Genomic DNA, 19,849 nt, shown 5'->3' with positions numbered 1-19,849 from the left:
CTGGTGGCTGCCTTTGGGGAAACAGCACCCCTTCATCACACCACGATCTGTGCAAAATACATTAACTGCCAGTGTGATAGCTGGGAGGAGAAACATGAAGTCAGATTTGGAGACAGGAGCTGCAGGGGACAAGTCCAGACCCACTCTTCTAATGATTATTTTAGCATTTAGTGAAACTATAAGTGGCTGAGTTCAAAACCTCCAGACTTTGAGATGCCCTTACCCAGCAGTACCAGGCTGCTGTGCATTCCTGCCGGCCAGTGCAGGTGAGTCCCATCAGCACCAGTCCAGGCCCGCAGGGGGCAGGGGACGGAGGCACTGGGGAGGTGCTGCCAGGGATCCAGTCATGGGGATTTGGTTTGTGGCAGCTGAGATCAAACAGCTCCTCAGATTTTATTTTAACCAGCCTGGGCATTAACAAGAAATTTAATTTTACCCCTTGTCCAGTTTTGCAGCGATGCAGCAGGTAGATAGGGGTATAGCATACGTGGCGCCTGTATTAATTATTTCTGTGTTTGTGCAATGTGCAGATGAAACACCTGGCACTTGCCAAAAAAAAACCAACCTCATCTCCTGTGGCTTTGCAGAGAGAAATGGGAACAGCTGGCAGTTCTGTCTGGCTCCCACGTATTCCAGGTATTTCTATTCAGTGACACCAACAAGCCCTAAACCCACAGAGGTGACTTCTTCCTGGTCTCCATGTGGCTCATCTCTGTCTCTCCTCAGGAAGGCAGAGCTCTGGTGGAGGCTCTCCTGGTTCTCAGGAGAAGCAGATGTTTATCCTGTGCTCTGCCCTGCAGACACCAACACCAGCACTGCCCCCAGACCACACTGAGGAGAAGTTGCCAAACACCGTTTAGGTTTCTTGTGACAGTATTTCATAACAAGGAGCTGGGCTTTATGTTTTTGTCTTAAAAGCCCACAGAAGCAGCACAACCATCCTCACCTGCATTTAGCTTCTCCAGTTAGGAGACAAGAAGTTAGTGGGTCAGGATTACTTGTTTTGTGGTTTGCCTGTTGATGAAGAGGTGGCTGAGCTTTCCTGCTCTGCTTGCCTCTCATGCCAGTGTCCCCTGGTGCACCCTGTCTTCTCCAAAGCACTTGCAAGGAAACTCAGACCAAGCCCTTTACAGCATCCTCCAGCCAGGGCTTTCAAGTCATTTTGCAAATGTCAGCTGTGAGAAGCTGAGGGACAAAGACAGGTTATCTGGCTGCTGTTGGCCAGGATGTCTCCTGCAGAGCCAACAGCAGGACTCGTTTCCTGAGTTTATAACTCGATCCCTAGTGCTGTTCCTACTTGGGAATGGAAGAGAGAGTCACCAGCAGGGGTAGTGCCAAGCGTGCCTGAAGGTTATTCTCCTTTGCCATGGAGAAGGCACCTTCCATGTGGACATTTTCCCTGCTGGATGGAGGCAGGTGTCCACCCTGCTGGAGATGAGGGTATTTGGCCAACACCTTCTCCTCCTGTCCAAGAGTTTCCTGGGCCCCCAGCCTTGTAACTGCAGATTTGGAAGAAGATTTGTTTGCTTTCTCTCGAGCAAATATTTAAATTCTCTCAGGCTCACAGGTGGAGGGGGAAAAAAAAAATCTTCCCCGTGTGACTCCCTCTCTACTAGCTCCATCTGGAGGCTCCTAGAAAACTTGCATTGCAAAATTATTTTTATCCGTATTTATTTATTTAACTATTTATTTAGGATTTAAGGTGGTCTTGGCATTGATGACTGTGGTTAGCAAATTTGAAAAAAGAAAGCATCTGTGCAATCAGATTTTTAGTAATAAATTATTAAAGATTCTGCAAAACCAAAACAATAGGCTTATTTCTGGCTAAACTGAAGACTGCATCTCTGTGAATTTCTCTATTTACCTGCAGTTACAGTATTTTAAGCAGCTGACTGATCAGCCTCTGCCCTGATTCAATAGCATTTATAATTTTCCTATTCCAAGCTGCCACTTAAAAAGCTGTTGGAATTTTTTAAAAAAAAAAACTTTATCTTTGAACATAAAACATCTTCCCTTTAAGCTGCAAATAATTTTATTTCTGTAAGTTCCTCTTTCATTACACTGAGCTGTAGTTATCCTCTAGGATTTGCTATTTGGAATTCAAAATGTGTCTATAAATGTAAAAAGTCCCCAAACCACAGGAACCAGGGGGATGGGGAAAGGAAGAAAAAAAGAAGTAATTCTAATGAACTCATCCATAACACCTTTCCTCTGTTTTGTAAATCCAGTGCTCTGAAATCTGCATCTCTTTTACTTGACAGAGAAGTTCTCCTGCCTTCCCTCATGCAAAGTGAGATTCAAAACCTATTGATTTGGTAAGACACCTTATAACTACACCCAGGTACAAAGTTCTGTGATGAGCATCAGTGTAACGTTGATTTAGATTCATTCCTTCGATCTGGAGTTTTCAGCTTCACCTGAGCTGCTGTGAAAAAGAGTGGGAATAGCTGTAGTGGGAGAAGAACAACAATGTGACACAAACTTGAAATCAGTTTTTCATTCATTGGGGGAAAAGCTTTTACTTCTCAAACAAATTCCTGCTGGCAATGGAAAGCTGTCAAGAAAGCACAAAGAGATCAGCTTAGCAGTCTGCCTTGTACAGCTTTCACGAGCACGAACGGAGGATTTATGATCCGTGGATTTGGTGCTCCACGACAAAGAATGCCAGTCATGCTGAAGTTTTCAGCCTTCCCTGGGAGCCTTTCTGCTGACACACAGAGTCTGCCAGGAGCCCTAATATTCTCAGCTGCTCCATCCAGAAACCTTCCAGGAGTGCATCTGACAATTCAAGTCTTAATTTCCCCCAGGATTCGTTTCTCAACACTTGTACACACTCACTCGGGAGCTGCTGTTTGAAGTTTAACTTTTGTTCCCTTGGAGAGGTAATCAGCAAGTGAAGAGTGGATGTGAAATCACTTCCTGAACAGAAAGCCTGTATGTCCTGAAAATACCTCATTACTAACTGAAAAACATCTTTCAATACATGTGCATTTAGAGCTGTTTAAAAGATGCAGTTGGTGTGAAGACATTCAGTGGCATTCAGTCACAAAGTTCATTGCAAATTCCTGCTAAATGCAGGGGTAAGTCCAAGGCTGAAGCTTCCACAACCTCTGTGGTCGTTTCAGTATCTGATTACCCTCAGATTTGATAAAGACTGTACAAAGTAACCCAAGCCACAGTAAGAGATAACTAACCGCAGCAGGAGGAAAGCTCCCCGAAATTAAAAAAAACTGGAGAAAGTAGAACAGAGGACAGAGCAGTCTAGAAACATGAATACAAAGAACAAAAGAAAAGCCAGCACGCAGGAGCTCGAGAGTTTGTAAGTGTGGTCAATGAGCAGATGAGAGATTTCCTGTTCAATTGCTTCACAGAAATCTGGAAGGAACTGAAATGGTGTGTAAAATTCAGTAGGAGTAGTCAAATGTAAATTGAACTGTTAACAGGAGGAGTTCAGTATATCATGAGATAGTCTGTCAAGTACTGAGGTTAGTGATGCAATTGTTCTGATAGACTATGTGTTATAAGCATTACACAAAGTGAGTTGTCTCCTGCAGAAGGCAGCTTTAAAACAGACACCAAAAACCCTGAAGAGCCAGATCTTCCACATTTTCTTTTTTAAAGATTCTTCCCTACATTGTGATGCTTCTGTAGGTATGGCACAAAGCACACTGCACAGCAGGATTTAGCATCTCTTATTTTTGTTTACCGGGCACAGATGTGCACCCTTCCCTTTCCATAGTCTTTTCACACCAAGTAACAGAGTGCACTGGAGCTATCTCCTGTAACATTCACTGTAAAACACATTATTTTAAAATAAGCTGTAGCATGGTAATTACTGTAATGAATTCCTTTGGTCCCTGGGCTCATGTTGAAATGAGATTTTACCAACTGCATGGAACACCAGAAGGCAGTCATCACATTGGTAGTTTTCCTTCCCTCCCTAATTCCTGCAGAAAAGTCCAAACTGTTGTGAAGAGACAGAAGAATGAAATTTTCTTCTGGTAACTTCTCCATGGCTAAACTCTTGAGGGCTTAGAGGAATGGGAAAAACAGTGAAAAAATACAACTGTGTGTATTTCTTGTCTATTCCCAAGACTGCAATAACGCATAAATTCTTGCAACAGCTGTTGCTGTCCCAGTTGTCCTGTGCTGCAGCACATTCCCATTTGCTGAAATGCTTCTTTTCCCTTTCAACTCTATGTATATCCTTTGCTGCATCACTATCACTGTACTCAACAGGTACAGTAATGTTCTGACAGCAGACTTATTTTTACAGATAAGCTTATTGATGATGGCTGGTTTATTCTATATTCTTGTTGCTAAATCCTCAAAGAAACCATTCAATTTGCTTATAATTCAGTTTAACCTTTGCTTTTTTGGTCAAAGAAGTTCTATTTTTCTTATCCTCATTTAATGACAACAAACTGAAAAAGAAAAATGAGATGACACCAGATATGACAGACCAAGATTTACTTTAGTACAAGGCAAAAAATTCCATTAGAACAGGACAGTCAGCAAAGGACGGTGCTGGTCATCAATAAACTTTCTTAAAATAGGCTTTCAGGGTTTTTTTTATCTTCTACTAACAAATTCTGTTAGTTATGTAACTAAAACATGCAAATAAAGTGCAACAGACTACTCTTAGCCGTTACGTGATTAAGCAACTTTTAATATTTCTATTGACAAACATTGTAAGCATAACCCGAGTGAACTGTGTATATTTGAAGTCTGTCCAGTGATAGGCTCACTGAACTACTGGTTCAAGGGCAATTACATTCTAATTTTATTTTCAGTTGAGCCATAGGATGCTGAAGTGATCACAGACTAGGACGTGTTCCCACAGTGCCAAATTCTAACCAGATTGTGCGTTAGTAGCCAAGGCCGAGGCAAACAATTATCCTGTACCATACACAGAAAGCAACTAGTATTGAAAAGACAAAAAGTTTGGTCAACAAACTAGTTTTACTTCTTTAATAACATTTTTGCTAATAACTCAAGAGGCACAACAGTACCAGTAAGCTTATGAACTTTAAAATGCACAATGGCCACAGACAGTTGACTTGGATACAGTAATAGTGTTTGGTAGCAGACCTAAAGACGACTCTTAGATTCCTCCATTCTTAAATGATTTTGTATTTCCTCGTGACCTAGTCATGCACTGGAGAGGAATTCCACAGCAGTCTCCTTCTCTTCAGCCAACTCCTTAGCAGTAAGATCCATCTTCTCACGAGAAAAATCATTAATAGGAAGACCTTCAACAAACTTCCAGGCCTTGTCCTGATTGAAAACAAAAAAATAAAGGGCCCCCACCACGTAAGAACAAGATTTCATTCAGTCTGCATGAAGGACACTTTGCAGCATAAGAAACAAAGTTTACAACCCTAAAAAAACACATCAGGCAGCAGTTACTTTTGTTTCAGATAAAGAATTGCAAGGAGCACCAGCTAGTCATGTCAGATTCCACTCATCTATCAACACTCAGTTGACGACCAAGGTAAATTACTTGGTTAAGAACAGTCCTCTCTGTGAAAGACTAAAAGCCCCACATCCCAGCAACTGCAGTCCCACATGAAAAGCACTGCTATTAACAAGCTCACATGACAGCTTTTAGGTCTTGCAGAAGATACAGGGATTTAAATACAGTCTAGTTACCTTGATCACAACAGGGAATGAATATAGCAAGTCTTCAGGAACACCGTAAGAATTGCCATCAGAAATCACTCCCATCGAAACAAATTCCCCCTGAAACCAGAAAAGTAAGAGATGAACACATTTTTCACTACTAGAAGAACGCAAAATTTTGATTTTTCAACATCCTGTATTCTCCTATGGCACCCTTTACTCCAGAAGAAGACAGAATTCTTTCCTCTGAACACACATACGCAATGGAGGTCAATGGTCCTGGCATGCAATCAAAGCAAAATAGGCAAACACGCACTTACTCAAAAGCAACATCTTACCGCTGGAGTGCCAAACCAGATGTCCCTCACGTGATCACAGATAGCCTTGGCAGCTGACATGGCACTGGACAGCTTCCTGGCCTTAATAACCGCTGCTCCACGTTGCTGAACAGTCTGCAATTAAGACAAAACCCCAAACCCTAAATTGTAAAGCGGTAAAATCATGGCTTGGTCTAAATGCTGTCAGTAAGTGCCATGAAGAAAGACCGTTGTACATAATTATTTCATTTCATCAGTCAAGATGCAGTTCTATCACTAAACAAACATGGCATACAATCCAGAAGAGTGTTGCCAAGACAAGAACATAACGGAATATTTCAGAAGCTGGCTCAATCTTCAGTACCTGCTTTACAGGTTCTCACATAACAACCAGATGTCTCAAGCTTTTCCCACCAAGAGACTTTGTGGATGTCAACAGTAACAGATGTCTAGAACAACACTGTCACTTCAGGTTTTTGCTGAATACCAATGTGAACTATTTGCTGGTCTCAATCCTGCAATATTTACTGTATAAAATTCATGTAATTCCTGAAGGTAGTTGAACAGACCTCCCTATATTTAGAAATTTTGTTTTTGTGAATTGCAGTTCTCAGAATAGGCTTCACTATAGTTTTGGTAAAGCTTTATGCCAACCACACCCCAGTGCAGAAAGCAAGAACTCTAAAATCTTACCTTATCTTAGGTAAAGCTCTCTAACACAGTCCAGCATTACATTGCACCTAGAAGGCCAAACCTGCATCCTGTTTTGGCCATGTAAGATATAGCTGGATCATAGGAAAAGGACAGCTTTCTGCTTACACTCTGGCTCAAGAACTCTGGTTGCCAATCATGTATTCCACAGCAGCAAGCATGAACTGAAATCCAAAGCAGGACAGCGCACTGCCATATGACAAAGCACATGCTCTGTCCCAAACTAAAGCTTCCTTGGCTAAGGTGTATTACCTGGCTGTTTGGATGCCAGTAACATTGCAACACCAAGCAGAGCACAGCTCCTCAGTCACACACATCTAGAGCTTTAGTAAGCCTGTCTGGCCTGTCTGACTTCATAGTGCATTTAGATAGCCTGTGCTCTCGATCAATTAATACCATTATTACAAAACTGCCCCTAAAAGTCACCACAGTGAAATGGCAATGGTGCTTTTGTGTCAGACAAGTTTCACCTGAGCTATGACCAAAACTCTTCTTGCTGAGTCATTTTAGCACTCCAAGTGGATTTTTCCAGCAGGGTTTACATAGGCCTTCATGCCTTAAATTTTTCAAGGGCAAACAACTGACAGCAACAAGCTATGTGAGGATGGCTTATTCTAGTGAGATAGAAGAGCTGCTTCACCAAGTCACTCGGGTACGTAGATTACAATTTCAGATGAGGTTAGGAGAAAGCACAAACACAGAACGACAACAAAAATAAATAAAGAAAGAAATAACTGTCTTACCAGGATAAAGTCTCCCTTCAGCCAGCTGTCATCTTTTATAGCTTCATAAACTCCAACTTCCTTTCCCTTTACGTTTACCTTCGCATGGTTGACATCCGGATATTGAGTGGAGGAGTGGTTGCCCCAGATGATGACATTCTTCACGTCATTAGCAGTCACACCGAGTTTCAGAGCAATCTAATGGGAAATTAAAGATTTCCATTGCATTGACTTCAGTCTCTCAATTCACAGGCTCCTTTGAAAGCATTGCTCTGTGTTTAGCAGAGATAACAGAATAGGCTCTTTTTACCTGAGATTTGGCTCTGTTATGATCCAAACGAGTTAAGCAGCTGAAGTTTTCTTTTGGTATAGATGGAGCTGACTTTGATGCAATCAGGCAGTTAGTATTTGCTGGATTCCCAACTACCACAACCTGAAAATGAAAAATGGGAAGATGAAGTAGGTATTTCTGCAAAACAACTCTCTCCAGTGAAATACACTGCTTTGCCTTCAAAGAAGCTATCAAAGAAGTAAAGTTTTCTAAATCTCTCGGTTGTCTTCAACATGATTGTTTTCTATGTGTGTTGTTCCCAGTCACCCAGTCTTCTATTTTCTGGGTAGGTATTTTCTTTACAACTGGAGATTCAAATGTGAAAGAGAACAAGATTTCTAGGGAGATCTATACACTGATCCACAGCCTGGCTTCAAATCTCATGCTACCAGACACAGGTAAAGCAAGGTACATGCACACTAGTCAGCCCATAGTGACTTCACCAACCCCTTTTAGACCCTCTTTAGTCTGGCTGCCACTGCTTTATATAATTGCTTTATAATTAAGACAGCCAGAACAGTTACTTATCTCAATGTTCATAAGCAGTTAGAAGTAAAATACTGCCTCAACTTAGATCCATTTATAGCTATGGAAAACTGATTTTTATTCATCCTTCATTTGTGTCTCAAATGACTAATGTTAAGCTCCATATACCCTCAATCACACAAGCTGATCTGCAAACTTCCCTTTGTATCTCCCCTTTTGAAAGCGAGTTCAGTAAATTTTCCACTACTCTGCAATAGTTATAGTGATAGTTTTTATTCCAACTGGATAAAGAAGCAAACAAGTCTTTAGAAGCAGTAGGAAGTTCATCAGCAGAGGAAGTAGACATTAAAAAGTCAGTTACAAAGCACAGTCGGAGTCTGGGTCTGAGATTAAGAGCAGTGGGAGAGCAGCCACATGATCCCATTAACTGTGCTGAAGGAATCTGAGAGAGAACAATTAAAATCTTCCAGTGCTCCAAAGAACAAGACGCAAACAACCTAAATAAAGCCGATTTTTCTGTGCAACTGTAATTCCATACTGATAATGAAGTTTAAGGGCCATTCTGTTAAAGCCACAGATGGATATGAAGTAGGCAGCTGCATGTAGATAATTTAGTTCTCCCAGAGAAGAGAGATAACGAGCAAAAGACTGCTCGTTTTTTTAATATGGTTTTGTGGGGTCGGTTTTGGCTGTGGTATATTTTCCAGGGCTAAAGGAAAGAAATGCCTGCACTGAACAGGCTCCTGCTTGCGCAATATCATTCTACAATATATTTAGATCTCTACATAACAGTGTTAACGTTTTAAATTCAGTTTTCTACATTCACCTTGACAGTCTTTTTGGCATACTTGTCCAAGGCTGCACCCTGAGACTTGAAGATTTTCACATTTGCTTTGAGTAAATCCTTCCTTTCCATGCCCTCTCTCCTTGGCATGGAGCCAACCAGAATCGCTATGTCAAGGTCTTTGAATGCAACTTCCTCCTTGTCTGTTGGAATGACCTCTAAATAAAGGAAAGAGGGGAAAAAATCAGTAAGATAAATATTCATGGCATAGTGTTAATGGGAATATTCCTTTGTTCTTAAAGAGTATATAATCTAATCTGACAATATCACCACCTTCCGCTTCCAAAAACACAAGTATTGTCATTTGGTCCTAACTCCACAGATTAAATACTTGCCAGTAAATGGTTTACATGTACAAATTTTTATCTGAAGTGGAATACACAGGAGAAATCTATGTAAAAATATACGCCTTGTGTCTCTATCTAAATATATATACATAAGTACATATGCTATTCTTTACTTTTACAAAAAAATTTCAATGGCAAATATCAACACAAGTGAAATTTTCCTTCCCCTCTAACAATCCAAACCAAAGGATTTGAATTGGGATAGGTTACAATCCAAACCAAAGGTCTGAACTGTACAAGAGCTGGGAGCTACGTGGGGTTTTTTTTCAAGTATTCTAATACTGTAACACCTACTCACTCCCTTTCTTCTGCTTGTTTAAAGTATCAGAATTTAACTTGTTTATGTGACTTAATGAGTCATTTTTTTTATTTCGTGTCCTTATACAGAAGATACTTCTAAAGTATCTACTTCAAAATTATGGTGTAGTTTTTTTATTTAGCAAAGGAATATCTAAAGATTGTTATTTCACCACTGGGCTAGAACACAATGCACATGTGTACAAGTATCTGACAATTTGCTGTCCAGGCTGAAACCCCAGGATTTGCTGATATAAACCAAAACCCACATATCTGTGTTGCCAGTTCTTTTCACAAAACTCATTTGATGTCATTCTTGCTAGCTTACAGCCTAAGTTAAATTAATTTATCTTCCAAAAAATACAAAACCAAGGAAGGATCATCTAATATCTTCTTCTGTTAAAACTTCCTGCCAGCTACAGGAACTCATAAATGCAGCAGCTGTATTACAACATATTGGAGGTATAAGAAAAAATTCTCTTAGACACCTCTGAGCAGTGGCAGAGCACAGTCCTGCAGCTCCATCACCACACCCTCCAGCACAGTCATCATAGGAGTGATGTCCAGCAGCACAAGAATAAGAGGCTGTAAAGAAAGAAAACGTTTAGCACAAGTTGGGTGTAATCTGTTTTGAAAATGAATTTTGTCTTGTACCCTGCCAGAAACTGCTATCTCCTGCAAGATTTAAAACCTATTTAGAGACAACAAACAACTTCAGTGCAACCAACAACCGAAAGCTTGTGTAAAAGAGCAGGACATCAATTTTCCACGCTTAAAGAAGAAATTACTTGCCTATTGGTAAATCAGTGAGTGTCTACAAGAAAACCAGTCCCAGGGACTGCGGTTGTGACATTTATTCCTGTGCAGCAGAGACAAGTGATAATTCAGTGTGAGAGTTACCTGGTCTTTGCCGAAGACATCCCCCTTGGCAATGCTGTAGAGCAGGGAATAAGCAATCTGCCCAGCAGCTCCAGTCACCAGGACTCTGACAGGTTCACCCTGTAAGAAAATCAGAGCCTTACCCACTGCTACACAGCGCAGGTCTCACCATCTGAGTGTTAAAAATTAACAGTTGCTGCAGCAATATCATGGATTACTTAACCTGGACGTTTATGTGTGTCCAAATGCAGATCAGCCCCAACTCCTTGGATCATACTTCTATTCTACCTGAACCACCAGCAATTTCTCTACTCGCTTTTACAGAAACAGACCACACTTGCTAAAGCATCCTAAAGAACGGCTCCTGGAATAACTTCCAAAATGCCAGGAATAACAATGTATTTGAAAAACTTTGCCTTCCCCTTAACAACACTGCCTTTTCAACATAAGACAATACAGCAAATACCCACTCATTAGATCAGCCATTCATACTTGAAAATTACTACAGTTTCACAAGCTGTGACACTTCACCGGTTTTCACATTCTTTCCATTTGGAGGGCTGTTCCCATTAAGCATTTTGAATGCTTATTTGCAATCAAAGACTTACTGAATGCCAGAGACCAAAGAATTTAGTGGACTTAAAACTACTGCCCCACTAAACTGTTTGGCAGTAGTTTAACAAATCCACAGACAAAAGCTACATTATGGACAAATACAGACGCTATTAGCCATAATACAACTGTTTATTGTCAAACTGACCCTAAGCTCCAAAACACTGAGAGAAGACTGCCAAAATGTTGCTATATTGCAAAAAAAGCAGGAAAAAATACATGCTTTATAGTAAACACCCCATTTTGTTAAGCAGAACTACGATCTAGGGAAATCCAGAGGTTATTCAGTACTGAAAATTGAAGCCTGGGAGAGTTTGGGTTGTTCAGCCTGGAGAAGATAAGGTTCCAGGAAGGCCTTATTGTGGCTTCTCAGTACTCAAAGGGGACTTTAAGAAAGACTAGGACAAACTTTTTAGAAGGACCTGTTATGAAGTGACAAGAGACAATAGTTTTAAATTAAAAGAGGGTAGAATTAGATAAGAAAATATATTTTACAATAGGGGTGCCAAACGCTGGCACAGATTGCCCAGAGAGCTGAAGATGCCCCATTGCTGGAAACAATCAAGGTCAAGTTGGAGCTCTGAGCATCCTGGTCTAGTTGAAGATGTCCCTGCTCACTGTAAGAGGTGGGGGTGGACAGGATGACCTTTAAAAGTCCCTTCAGATGCAACCATTCTGTAATTCTCTTCAAATGGAACACATGCTAAAGGACATTCATAACTCAGTACTTTGTATGCCTGTTTTTCGTATTTCCCTGTTTCTCTAGAGGCAATTAGGGCTGGGACAGATTGTGCAAGGACAGGAACAAGCAGACTCTGACCGGGCTGCTGGAGTGTCAAACCCACTTTGTCAAATAATTAAAAGATGATCACCTGAGATACAGGCAAAACACCAGGCACAACTGAACGTGAAGGAAGGGACTTAATTGCGTCCTGGGCTACATTCCGAGAAGTGTAGCTTGTGGAGCAAAGACAGGCATTCCATTCAGTGCTGGTGATATTGCAGCTGGAATACCGAGTCCAGTCTTGGCACCCTGTAAAGTGAGGCTGAGGGTGCTGGACATAGCTTGGAGAGGCAAAGGATGGGGGTGATGTACAGCAGTCTGCCACACCTTCACAGAGCGTTACAAAAATGCTTCCCAACACCTCTCCGTAGTGGCAGATGGCAGAACAGGCTGCAGTGGCTACAAAAGGGTACCCAGAGAGTCTGTGCAACCTTCACCCTTGGTGGTTTTCAAGATTCAGATCAAAACACATGTATGATATGACTTATCAGCGGCAACAGCCTTGCTGTCAGGCTGGACTGGACAACCTCCAAACTTGGAGTGAAAGAGGGTAGACCGCGTGACCTCTAGAGATCCTTTCCAACCAACGTTCCTGTCATTGATATTTATAGGAAAACCATTTGGGGCTTTGAGTGTATCCTCTCTGCAGAAGTGACCAGCCAAGCACAGCTGCATCAAGCTATCCTTAGATAATTTCAAAAATGAGGCCACCTACCCCATCTGACCACATACCAGATAAAATGAGAGTGTAAGTGATGAAATTAAATTCCTGAACTTGCAGAATTAGACCTGGCCTGATTTTGCCTTTATTATGGGAATGTTTCTTTAAATATCTGGTTACATGATTACCAGTTATACAGCGCTGAATTGCGTTATTTTCTTTTGAATCTGTCCTATTATGAGCCTCATTCCTCATGGAAACTCCAAAAAGAGGGGGAAGGAGGGCAGACGAACAATTCTTGCTGGTTTAAATCTCAAAACTAGTTTTGGTATTGTATTCCTGAGGAAGGAAATGTACCATAACATCTGAATGATGATGGACAGCAGGGATCAAGATGTGTATCAAATTTTAAAGGCAACTTTACAGCATGATTCTTAGGAGATCCTACATTTTATTTATATTAAAGCAACAATGAATATTCTTTTAAGGCATCTAACCATACTAGTTATTAAAAGGAGAATTTTTTTCCATTATATGCACTTTATATGCTAATTTGATTTAAACATAAAAAATGCCAATCTATCCACTTGCATTACGGTGAGTATTTAGCATAACAACAGGAGAAGGAAGGAGCTTAAAATAAAAATGTAAGAGATAGGATTATTTATTCTTTTACTGAGACAAACTTAGCATTCAGCCTTTTTTTTGGAAAAAAAAGCCAAAAAAACAAAAAAACTTTGGTCATGACTCAGCTCCACCTTCTCACCATAATTATGTTTGCTTACAACCATCCTTCCTGTTCTTTCCCCACCACGTGGGGCTGGAGAAGGAAAAAACACAAGCTAAAATAAAATGAAGACTGCTGCCTACTTGCTTTTTCTCTCCCAACCTTCAGTCCACTGGATTCAATGCATTCCCCAGGCCCCTTCACTCCTGCACTAATTGTGGGGAATCAGTATCAAAGAAACTTCCACGCTGTCTCAAATCAAACAGAAGCTAGATTAACAAGCCAAAAATGCTGCGGTTCTTACAAAATGTGGATAACTCTCACCAAAAAAAAAAAAAAAGAAAAAATTTACATCACGTATCAAAATTGATCTTATTGAGTATCTGAGGCTACTTTTGGAGGTTGGATGTTTAGAGAAATGAGTAGCTCCCCGATGGAAGTTGTAGGTTCCAAACATTCATGTCCAGGCACTTCAACCCGTGACTTGGCTCCTGCAAGATTGCTTTCATGTGGTAGCTACAGGGGTGACCTTTACTCACCCTCAGGTATAGAAGAGCTAGAGGACAAATTAAACAACTACTAACTGAAGTATTTTGTTTCAAAGCCTTCCCCACTCCACATTCAGCCGATGTACAGTTAAAAGAGTAGCAAAGGTAGTGACAAAAAGGATGAGGAGAAAAAAAACCCCAAAAAACCTGAACACTGTTGGGTACCCTTCTTTGTCTAGTTCAGCAGTCATGTAGGATTTCTCCCCCTCCCCAACTACTACAGATGAAAGTGAAGCTTAGAGCACCAAATGAGGCAGTTCTGGGCTTATCACCCTCCCCACACACTTTGGCTGAGGAGAACTCAGTGCCTCAGTTATGTCTCTGATTTACAGGTGATAACAGCAGACCTAAAATATTAGTGCTATACAGGCAAATAGCACTAGTGCAAAACTGATTCAGGAGGTTATAAAGTTAAGTAAAAGATAACTCACAACCTATCAGATGCTGTGGCAAGAACATCGTGTCTACTCTGCATTGCAAATTACAGTTATGAAAGACCTCCACACACATTACTGCTGATAAACTTAACTGCCTAAAAAATATCATCAACTTAACATTATTCCTGAATAGTAAAGCCAGCTAAGCTATCCCACCTTGCTTCACAAAGTGATTTAAGCGTCAAGATAAAGTTTATCTCCTCAAGAGTCTAGATAGTCTGCCTAAGAAACTTTCCCTTTGCTCTCCCTTCTTTAAAGCAGAGATAACGGTGACAATAAACGTGTTTGGAAATGGAGTAGAAAGTATCAGCTGTGCACTTGAGGAAAGCCACTAGCAGAGCGGTTCAGAGACCAAATTCCAAAGGCATTCTTTCCTAAAGAAGTGACCTTGACACAGGTGCCCTGAAAGACTTTTTTCACTTCATTTATCTAATGGCGGCTGCATCGATAGGCAGATAATTTTATTTCTGGAATTTAAAGCCTCTGCCCACCACCACATAAATAACTAGAACAGCAAAGGCAAGATAAAAACAGTGACAGTCTGAAAAGTCTGGGCACCAAAGTAAATTACAACCAGCCGTTCTCTGTGAGACCAGTACATTCATGTCAGGCAATGATTCGAAAGATCAGGTACAAACTAAAACCTGTTGTCTTGGGTTCACTCCTCTGAATCCATATTTTAATTAGAAAGAGCAGAGAAGTAGGATAAATAAAATTTACAGGCTTTTTAGGGTATAGCTGAAATAAGCCATGTCCCAGAGCACGCAAACATCCTTTCTACAGCAAAACATTGAAAGTACAGGTCTGAATAACAGGGTATAGAGTCTAGAAAAACCTGGAGATGTTTTCATGGTTACAAAGGAAAGGAAGGTCTCTGTGCAGGTTTGTGTGTGCATACATGTAAGTATATGTACTGCAGAAAAGCGGAGCACTGCAGTACACCTGTAATAACCTCAGGGCAGAACTACGACAATCTGCACGAATACCGGGATTTCTGACAGCACGCAGGCATTAAGCAATAAAGACATTTTCACAGGCACTTCCCCTTGAGCTTAGCACAGAACCGCTACAGAACCTTTGAGCCCTCACGGACTGAGGCGAAGGCTCTCCCGAGCTCTCGAAGCCAACGCCGCCACCCGCGGGGCTCAGCGGTGCCGTGCCCCGCCGGGAGGGGCCGCACCGGGCCGGGGGGTTCGCTCCGCTCCCACATCCCGCCCTTCCCCTCGCGCCGGGCTGGCACAGAGGCCGCCAGGCCGGCACCGACCCCACGTCCACCGCTGGAAGGTCACCCCTGCGCGGCCTCCGCGGGGGCTGCGGCGAGCCCTGGGGCCGCCGCCAGGCCCGGCTCCTCCGGGTGCCGCCGCCACCAACCACCTCCAGGTCACCCCCGTCCCTCACACCCCGCGAGCAGCGCGACGCCTTCTCGCGGCAACGTCCGCCCGCCGGACCCCCCCGCGCCGCCGCGGCGGGCCCGGTGCGCGGTACGGACCATGTTGGCTGGAGCGGCGGGAGCGGCTGCTCGGGGTCACCTCTGCGGCGCGACTGCGGCCGCGGCGGCGCTGCGACCGGGAGACGCGAGAGGGGGCGGGGCGCGCCACCGCGCACGGCCGCCTGGGAGCTGTAGTCGCGGCCACCGCCGGCGTGCACAGCCTGGCTCTCTCAAAGAACTACAACTCCCGGCGTGCCTCGGGGGCCGGGGCGCCGCGCCCCCGCGCTCCATTGGCCGTTGCCGCCCCTCGCGTCGCCCCATTCATTGAAGCGCAGAGCGGCGCGTGGGGAGCAGGGGGTGGGGGTTGCGGCAGCGCGGGCGCCCCGGGCTGCGCGTGCGCGCTCGGTTGTGGGGAAGAGTGGCGGCGCGTGCGCAGGGCGCGGCGTGCGGGCGTTGCTGTGGGAACGGGCGGGCGGGACGGGGAGCCGGGACAGGCTCCGCTCCGGGACAGGCTCCGGCACCCGCGGTGCCGCCCCGCGCCCCCCGCGCCCCGGCCCGGCCCCTCGGAGCGCTCGGTGGGTGCGAGCGCGCGGCCTGACCCTGCCCTTTCCCGGGGGGGTGGTGTCCCCGGGAGCTCCGGTGAGGGCGGGCGGAGCGGTCCCCTCACGGCCCCCTCACGGCCCCCTCACGGTCCCCTCGCGCTGCCCGCGCCGCGCTCTCCTGCCCGGCCTGCTCTGGGGAGTTGCCGGCGCGTCCCTGCAGCCCCAGCTCTTTGTCCTGTGAGTCCGGGTGCATTCCCTCGCCTGCTCGCTCACATTCCCTTCGGCCCTGCGGGAGGTTGTGCAGAGCTGCGCTTCACACTTCACGGACCCCCCTCGGCTTGTGTTTAACCCTTTGTTATTTTTAGGGAAAGCTGAGAGCTTACCTGTGCTATCTCGCTGCTAGAACTAGCAAGCTCTTATACAAAAATAAAGTTTCTCGTCTGCTTGTATTTTGGACTGTTGGGTGAAGTCAATTCCTTTTGGTTTGGCTTAAAAGTGAGACTGATACTGGTGTAAATACATCAGGAAAATACAGCTTCATGAGCTGTGCTGGTTATGCTATAAAAGAGGGTCTTGGGCATCACAGTTGATTTTTCGTTTTCTTCAGATCTTGTCAGACTCCTTATTGTAAAAACTCTGTAATTCAGTGAAATCTTTAGCGAAGTCTCACTTGTGCCAATATTTTCCTGCAGGATTAGTTTTAAATCTCACTCTAATCCTTAGAGTAGATAGTATTATGTTTTTAAAACGGTCTAAACAGCCTGTACGCTTGTGCAATTCCTTCTTCAGTCCTGTGACAGAAATAAGAAGTCACTCCTTTAGGGCAGTGGGTGTAAGACGTAAATACTTATGCTTGTCATGCAAAATATTCTCCTTTTAGTGAGTCGTGCTCATGCCTCAATTCAGAACGTCCTATGTCTTCAACAAGTCTTTAGCTGAACCCCTGACAGCTCCTGCAGTACAGAAAACTGCAGTGTCAGAGTGGAAAAGGTACAGTCACGCTTAGTTTATTTTAAATGTCAACCTGTACTGATTTATGTCAGTTAATAACTGTACATTTTTAATATGAATGAAGGTTGTACCCGAGTTCCCTTCTGGGGATGAATTTGAAAGCCAAATAGCTGCAAGCAAAGCTGAGGTCTGGCTTGCTGTGAAGTGTAGAGAAGCTTGGTAAGTAGGAGGGAGCTTGTTTTAGTCAGAGTTTTCCAGAGTGTCCTGGGATGCTTTACCCTGGTGACTGTAACCTCTTCTGCACCAGGACATTGCATGGACTTAATTAACACTATTTAAGATTTAAAGGTACACAAAACCTGATGTGGGCCCCCATAAGGTAATTTCCACCAAACATAATTGGTTCAGTTTGAATTGATTCCTTATCAATTTTCAGCTAAATCACTGTTAGCACGCTGTAAATTGATTTGTCTGTGTCAGCATAGCAGATTGTATTGATTTAGTGGATTTCAGTTAAGAGCTTAACTTGAAACTTTCAAACTTTCTTCTATAGGTAAGACTTTCTTTTCATTCTTGGTCTTTTTTTTTTTTTCCCAAGCTTGTGCTCCTGGAATTATTTGCAGTTGGAGATAAAAACAAATCTTGCTGTTATGTTGAGTTGAAAGTGATTTGTTATGAATGTGATGCAAAACTATGTGTAAACTCTTTTGTTTGTCGGTTTATTTTCAATCTGTTTCCAATATAATTAGTCCAAGAGAGACTGAATTGTCATCTGTGCTGATTTAACTAAAGATATTGTAAAATTTAGGGTTTTGTGAATGTGGTGTATTTTTTAAACTTAGCAAAACTTAACAGTTCTAGTATTTCCTTCTTAAGCGGCTTATATTTTGTTTCTACTTGTTAAATTCTAATATTTTCCAAGCAAAATTTAAGTGTAATTTTTTAAAATATTCTTTAATGATTCCCCATGTTTTATTAGTGTGAGTCTGTTGTGTAGCACTTTAAACCAAAAAGCTGCATAAATGGAAACATTATATGCAAATGAAGTAATGGAAATTTAGTATACATGTGTATTGGGCTCTTGGCTGATTCTTCAGATACATCTTAAAATTTTTGCAGTCAAAAGGTATTGAAATACGTGGAAATCAGTAATTAAACAACACACTGAAGTGTTAAGATGTTTTAATCTCTGTTTTCTGGGGATTAAGTATTATTTTTCAAGGCAACTAGTGGTTTTGAAAAGTAGTCTGCCAGAATTCTCTCTTAAATTTTTTTATATATATTTTAAAATGAATTATTCTCTATTAACAGCTGGCTGTGTTCTTTAGCTGTATTGTGGATGGGATTTTCTTTTACTTCATTGCCATCTGTAGAAACTGATGAATATTTTAGGTAAGTTTTTACACTTAATTTTCAGTAATTTTTGAAGTTTTCTTTTTATCCTCTCTATGTATGACACAGTTTTTGTTTTATGCATTTATTTGCAATTGTTATTACAAAATGATGTCTCTCGTAGCTAAGTCTGTGTGATATGATTAACATTCTAAATGTTTAAGACTCTGTAAGAAAAGTTAACTGTGTAATGGCCAGGTTCAATCCTAGAAATACTAGAATTTTGGAAGTTTTGGAAGCCTCTTCTGGATTATTGTCCAAGGAAATAAGAGGTGTTTCAGAAATAAAAGAAAGCATTGCAAAAAAAAATACTGAAATAGAATTAAGAGGATCGAAAGCTATTTTGTAAAGTATGTGAAAAGTCTGTAATAGTTAAAAAAAGATAAAGATGTAGATATAAGCAAGAAGAATTAAAATTGTAGTTTAGAAAATCAGTACAGGATTTCTTTTATTTTATTTTTTATTCCTAGTGCTAATGTTCATAACATTATTTTTCACTGTTCATTTCTAAACTTCAGTCATGTGATGCTGCATGGACATTAAATGTTGTGAGGAAACTGATGTGTCTATAAATTCTGCTTATAATCCTGATTTTTCTTTTCGCCGTGATTCAGAAAACTTTCTAAATGAGAAATTTTGCCTTCTGTGGAACTGTTTTGATTTTATCCTATGGTTCATTTTTTACATGTTAATAGTTTAGTTGTTTTTTTAGTCAAAGGTGAGTAATTAATCATTAATTGATTTATACAACCTTCAGTATGTTTTTGGGAGGTAGATAGGATGCAGTAACACATTCTGTACTCTCGTGCCTATAAAGAGACACAAATGATGTGTAGCTTGCTTGTAATGTGGTCCCTTCCAACTCAGCATATTCTGTGATTCTGTGAACATGTATTAGTAATCTTTATGAACTATTCCTGAGTCAAATCTTAATAAAAATTGTGAACAGAAGGTGCTTTTTTATTTCTTTTTTTTTTTTCTGAGTTGTACAAACAGCTATTTGTAGGTTTGACAGGGAACACTGTAACAATCCAGGCCTCCTTTGCTGTCTGTGCATCCTCAGCTCTGAGGTGGGTGGTCTGTGCTTCCTGCAGTGCAGCTCAGGTGTTCAGGGCTCCATCACTGACCAGAGGTTTGGTAATGACACCCCCATTGTGCACCCCCAAAGCTGAGAGACCCTGGAAGATCTGTCATCATCCATCACCCACCC

General features: G+C 42.2%; 2 protein-coding genes across 6 annotated transcripts in view; one reads left to right on the top strand and one right to left on the bottom strand.

Annotated features, from left to right (window-relative positions):
- Window positions 1-4,455: 4,455 nt before the first annotated feature.
- On the bottom strand, window positions 4,456-15,914 carry MDH1 (malate dehydrogenase 1). Its single transcript, XM_050316661.1, has 9 exons — window positions 15,815-15,914; window positions 10,578-10,676; window positions 10,166-10,262; window positions 9,016-9,191; window positions 7,683-7,805; window positions 7,394-7,570; window positions 5,961-6,074; window positions 5,653-5,742; window positions 4,456-5,277 (listed from the first exon to the last, which is right to left on the bottom strand). The coding sequence occupies exons 1-9, from the start codon at window positions 15,815-15,817 to the stop codon at window positions 5,152-5,154; spliced, it is 1,005 nt and encodes a 334-aa protein (XP_050172618.1). The 5' UTR covers window positions 15,818-15,914; the 3' UTR covers window positions 4,456-5,151.
- Window positions 15,915-17,185: 1,271 nt separating this feature from the next.
- Window positions 17,186-19,849, top strand: part of WDPCP (WD repeat containing planar cell polarity effector) — a 146,004-nt gene continuing 143,340 nt past the window's right edge. For 4 of the 5 annotated variants that reach the window (XM_050316654.1, XM_050316656.1, XM_050316655.1 and 1 more), the window contains exons 1-2: window positions 17,186-17,286; window positions 18,559-18,639. The gene's annotated coding sequence lies outside the window, so the exon portion shown is untranslated. Of the gene's footprint in view, window positions 17,287-17,394; window positions 17,467-18,558; window positions 18,640-19,849 lie in introns of those variants that run through there. The other variant, XM_050316653.1, reaches the window with a different exon arrangement.

Source organism: Myiozetetes cayanensis, unplaced genomic scaffold (assembly GCF_022539395.1).
Source record: "Myiozetetes cayanensis isolate MyiCay16 unplaced genomic scaffold, myiCay2020 scf2-11, whole genome shotgun sequence".
Classification (NCBI taxonomy): domain Eukaryota; kingdom Metazoa; phylum Chordata; class Aves; order Passeriformes; family Tyrannidae; genus Myiozetetes; species Myiozetetes cayanensis.
This window is presented reverse-complemented; position numbering and strand designations above follow the sequence as displayed.